Here is a 5,714-nt window from a genome sequence, read left to right on the forward strand (position 1 = left end):
ATGCTGAATGGCATCCTAACGGAAAGAGTTCTGCGCGTGTGTGTGTCGATCCTTCGCCGTCCACCTCCTCCAGCACGTTAGGCAACGATGTTGTCTTGTCGATGTCCTCACGAAAAATGAATGTGTCTCACCACCAGAATATCGCTTAAGTATGCTTTTTGTGTGTGATTGAATCGAGAGAAGGTGTGGTTTACGATGGCAATTTGGAAGGCAAACTAGAGGGGAATGAACTCTCTGAGCTTGGAACTTTCGGCGACTGAGCAATAATCGATTGCGGGCGCATACAATATTGGATACGGAAATATCCTACTGATGGGGAAGAATAATCTTCTGAAGCTATCCTGTTAATTGCGATTGATTGAAAAACCACAAAACCAAATGTATTTGGTCACAGTGTTACATGGATAGAAAACATTCAATTAAACTCTTTCACATGAATATATTTTGAAAATTCCCAAAGGAACTGGCAGATTATTTTCAGTAACGATTAGATATTTCCATATTTTCCTCGATACTGGAAGCCCACCAGTGGTTAATGCCAACTCGATAACCACCTGTTAATAGCACTTGATTGAAACATATTTGGTCACAGTGTTACATGGATAGAAAACATTCAATTAAACTCTTTCACATGAATATATTTTGAAAATTCCCAAAGGAACTGGCAAATTATTTTCAGTAACGATTAGATATTTCCACATTTTCCTCGATACTGGAAGCCCACCAGTGGTTAATGCCAACTCGATAACCACCTGTTAATAGCCGCGCGTGTATGTGTGTGTAGCGATGTCTTCCCAGGGAACCGTTTGTGGCATCACTCTCCTCCTGATAGATTCCCTTCTGGCCTAGGGTGCACAAACAGGCTCTTGGTGACACCGTTCATCCGCGCTTTCATGATAAATAAAGAGCTTCACCGCAACAGCGACAACATGCTCCAATCGCTGTTCAATTAGAACTGAGTGGATTTCCGAGCGCCGCTCGCTTATATACCGATTGGTGATTTCAATAGCCTGTTTTGAAAGCAATTTTAAGACTATTGAAACAAGTTTTTGGATCAAAAAGTAACAAGTATATAACGCGTAGACATTTTATCTTTCGAATGAAGTGTTTATCATACCATTTCGTTCAGTTGTTTAGGAGCTATTAACGCTCAAAATCTCGGTCTCCGGCGTAACGCTTTCGTTTTCGAAACTTTGATTTTACACCCCGGTATAGAAATGAAAGACGTAGTCCTACGTCAAAACTAGTATGATTTGCGAATTGGAATTTCATCTCTCGTTTCGAATCAAAATTATGAATGAAAATCGATGTTTCGAGGTTTCTTCCTGAATCTGTGGTAAAAATCTTTAGTTACTTTAGTGCGATTTGAACAAAAAATAGTTCCGGAATATTTCTAATGCAATGAAAAGCTAATGAAAACCTTTAATATTTCTTTCTTAAACAGGCATCCAATGCGATAAACTCTTCGATGATGACGGTAAATTTGCAGCTTGCCGATATTTTTCAATACGTCGGAGGAGGAAGCAGGTTGATAGTCGAAGGTGAACGGGTGTTTCAAGCTAACCACTTGCTTCTTGTCGGAGTTCAAACCGTGCACGAGGACGGCTTTACCATATTTGCGACTTGTTTGAAGTCATCATCACCTAGAGCTGATCCACACAAAATTTCCATCCGCACCAGACCTTCCTTTGAAAAGTGGTCTTTTCAGTGTTCGTGCAAAGCTGGAGTGGGAAAATGCAAACACATAATGGCCGTTTTAAAACATCTTCTAATGTGTTTTTTGTGATTTTCTTGAATACAAATGTCAAAAATCAATTTTTCTATTTTTAGGTTCCCTTCAGTTCCATTGCTTACAGTAACAGATTTGCAACAAAAGTGGGGTAAAATTGCAGAAAAAGTTGCTGACGATATGTACAAGACAACACCATTGACCGCATTCTGCAAAAAAATGACGAATACAAAAGATACGACTGAAGCTGCCTCGCCGGCGGGTTTGACTCACGATGAGGGTACCAACATTCTTCAGCTTTTCGTGATAGGTTTGCTTCCAATTTATTGATCGATTTTGAAAATTGAAAATTTTAATTATTAATTATTAGGATTCCCTGAAAGCGGTCTGGCATACGAAAAGAAAGGACGAGAAATGAAAAATATTGACAAAAATGATGAATCTGATGTTCTGAATACACTTATCGATATAGATGTGCAAAGTCATTCTACAGAATCCATTGATTCGTTAATTTCTATTGAAGAAAATATGACTTGCAGTCTACTTAAATCCATTGCCTTCTCGCAGCTAGAATAAAATATTAGACATTAGTATTTTAGAATGCAACAGAAAAACACTACTTACTAGGAACAACAAAGTTTGTAATGCTAAAATGTAAGCTGCAAGCTTTCGACGACGGAGATGGCTCATAATTCAGTCGCAATTTTGTCAACCAAACCTTATACCGTTTTCTATCCGCCTTCGGGGGAAAGTTGTGGAATGAATATCCTTGGCCATTCCGTGTACGACATCCAGGAACTATACAAACCACTTTACTAGAATGCGGTGTTATAGATTGAATCCCGATATTTTCATCACAAGGCTCGTTGCAAGGTTCACTTTGCTTCCACTCGGCCATTTTCTCCACGAAGCACTGCACTGCAAATGAATTGTATCGTAATGTTTTTCGCTTTATTATTAAAGACAATGAATTGACAGAACTGTTTAATATAACAGCACTTCATTTCTTTTCAAGTTTCATTCATAATTTTATTAAAGAAATTACCCTAAAATCTCAGTCCTCCAGATGCGCCTATTTTTTCTGCCTCCTACAAACGCTGAATGAGGCCAGAATATTCGTTATTCACCGTAATATGCTGTTTGAAAGCTGTTTAAAGATTCCTAAAACCAGCAGACGACACAATCAAAGAATTACAATGAGTAATCACTGTATCAAATTTGTATATTTTCGATGGCGGTTTGTTTATGTTTTGCCCCCTAATGAGAAGCCAACACCTGCCAACACCAGGAGGCACTACCGTCGCACTGTCAACGCGAATAGGATTCCAAGAAAACTTTTCTTTTTACTCTTTTAGTAGAGAGAGAAAGAGAGAGAGAACGTGTCCGAAACGCTCCGCTCGTTATGTTTGCTACTGCCACTAGTAATTCGATGCGAGACACAGCGAGACACAGGTTGTTGATGCTAGGTGTCGATACCGCTGCTGTTGTCGTTGACACTAGAGATCGATGTGAGGCACAGTCGGATTGTTAGCCGCTCAGCTTTTAATGCTCGCCTCGAAATCCGTTCTTGCTGTCGTGGGGAAATCTCAACAAGCCACTTCCACTTTTTTCGATGCCAAGCAAGCGCGCGTACCCGCTCCTCTGCCAGAGAGAGCGTACCCGAAACGATCCGCTTGTGATGGTAACTGCTGCCACTAAAAGTAGACCGTTGCTACTGTTTGCCACTGCTTCAATTATCGCCTTGGTAATTGCTGCTTCCACTGCTGCTGCTTTCCGATGTTATCCGTTCCGCGTCCGTTGTAAGAATAATCGCAGAGCCGAAATGCGCGCGCTTTTATAGCATGGCTTACCCGCGTTCCTTCTTCTGATTGGTCTGTTGTTCTCATGGCATGTTACTCATATATCTTCTGCTTATTATTATTCTTTTATTTTATTTATTCAACCGCCAAATGACCTCTGAGGAATAAAGTGATACATTTTAAATCATCATTCTCTATACTCTACACCACGGACAGTGACAGTGGACGGCGATGAACTGGAAATGGTTGATGAATTCGTGTATTTGGGATCTCTGATCACTGCCGACAACAATACCACGAAAGAGATCCAACGACGCATTCAAGCTGGAAATCGTGCATATTTTGCGCTCCGCAAGACGCTTCGGTCAAGGATAATACGGCGTCGCACAAAGCTAAAGGTGTACAAAACCTTAATAAGACCAGTGGTCCTTTATGGACTCGAGACTGTGACGCTGCTCACGGAGGACATACGCGCTCTGGCCGTCTTTGAGCGGAAAGAGTTGCGGACTATTTTTGGTGGAGTACAAACGGAGAGCAGAGAGTGGCGCAGACGTACGAACCACGAGCTACAGGCACTACTTGGAGAGATTCCCATTGTACACCTGGCGAATGTCGGGAGGTTACGGTGGGCTGGACATGTCGCGAGGATGCCGGATGACAGTGCAGTGAAATCCGTTCTCTTCAATGACCCCGCCGGTACCAGAAATAGAGGGGCTCAACGTACCAGGTGGCTCGACCAGATCGAAGCCAACTTGCGAGTGACGAGACGCTTACGGAATTGGCGACGATTGGCCCAGGACCGAGTAGATTGGAGACGAATAATTGAGACAGCACGAGCCACCACGGCTCTCAACTGATTATGTATGTATGTATGTTTATTCACACCGTGTCCAGTATGTTTCCACAAAATATTCGCCTATTTTAATCCACATTCTGCTGGTGATAGTTATAACTAAGAAGCAATAATTAAATGTTAAGAATAATGTTTTAGATTTTTAATCTTTGCGACTAATTGTAGTTATTAATCAAATTCGATACGTTCTGTAATTTTTGTAATACAGTTTTAATTGGATTAAATTAGACATCATGGGCTAATTTATTCACGACAACAAACAAAGATTTGGTAAATTGGGAGGTTGTTTGCAATCGAATAATTTCTACGTGCATTAGTTTTCAACGAAATTTGCTGTCTAACATACTTTGTTTTCCTATTTTCCTTGAAACCTCAGTTTAATAATATACTAGCTGACCCGGCAAACTTCGTCCCGCCCCGAATGGATTTTGCCGTAGGACTACGTCTTTGATTTCTATATAGGGGGGATGCGATATCAATATTATGTTACCAATATATGTATTCCTTAGAAGCAGTGTCTTGGAATATCAAAAAATACTCACGAGTAACGAATATGATTTTGTTTCAGTGTAAATTATTTTTTTTCAGCTTGAAACACACTGCCCTCATTATATAGATGACAGTAACGAGTTCATTTTGTTCATATCACTGATGCATGAACAAATTTGCTGTAATGAATGAATGCGGCATTGAGTGGGGTTCTTCATATCTTCGCTGTTGCTTCAATTCTGAATATCAAAAGCAACAAATTGATATTCATCACATTCGGAACGATATTCGTTCTGGCAGTGAATTTGAGTCAAAACTCAAAAACAAAAAAATTAGTCAGGCTGGACCATTTAGAGAACAAAAACACCAGAGTTCGATGTAACGAACTTTTGCAAGAAAAATCGCACAGGATTTTATTTGGCGAGACGGTAACAACGGCATATGTAGAACGGATACAACGAGTGGTTGTAGCTACCGTCAAGTGATTTGCAATTGATAAACAATTGCTTCTAGACTCGATGGTCAAATGGATTACATATCATAATCTTCCTTTTGGCTACGTAAATTGAGAAGGACTTAATCAGCAGTACAATAAAAGTCCGAACTAAATTAAAATCAAACGCACACAGTAGCCTCAGGTTGAAAGTAAACAACAGCTGATATTCATTTGGCTAAAATGAAATTCAATTCTGACGTCTTCGTCGCTGTGTGTCTATATCAAGACGAAAATGACATTGGGAGGAAAAATAAACTTCAAACATATTGAAGAACGAAGGTTCATTTGCTCTTATTCACTGGTTGTCTGAATTTGTCATTTTGATTTTCGTTTGGAATATATAGGGTG

The 5,714-nt window shown here is 40.1% G+C and overlaps 1 protein-coding gene across 1 annotated transcript; it reads left to right on the forward strand.

The window, feature by feature from the left end:
- Positions 1 to 1,246: 1,246 nt before the first annotated feature.
- LOC129769698 (uncharacterized) lies at positions 1,247 to 3,018 on the forward strand. The gene is made up of 3 exons (XM_055772116.1): positions 1,247 to 1,336; positions 1,445 to 1,773; positions 1,831 to 3,018. The coding sequence occupies exons 1-3, from the start codon at positions 1,298 to 1,300 to the stop codon at positions 2,057 to 2,059; spliced, it is 597 nt and encodes a 198-aa protein (XP_055628091.1). The 5' UTR covers positions 1,247 to 1,297; the 3' UTR covers positions 2,060 to 3,018.
- Positions 3,019 to 5,714: the final 2,696 nt, after the last annotated feature.

Source organism: Toxorhynchites rutilus, chromosome 2 (genome assembly GCF_029784135.1).
Source record: "Toxorhynchites rutilus septentrionalis strain SRP chromosome 2, ASM2978413v1, whole genome shotgun sequence".
Taxonomy (NCBI): Eukaryota; Metazoa; Arthropoda; class Insecta; order Diptera; family Culicidae; genus Toxorhynchites; species Toxorhynchites rutilus.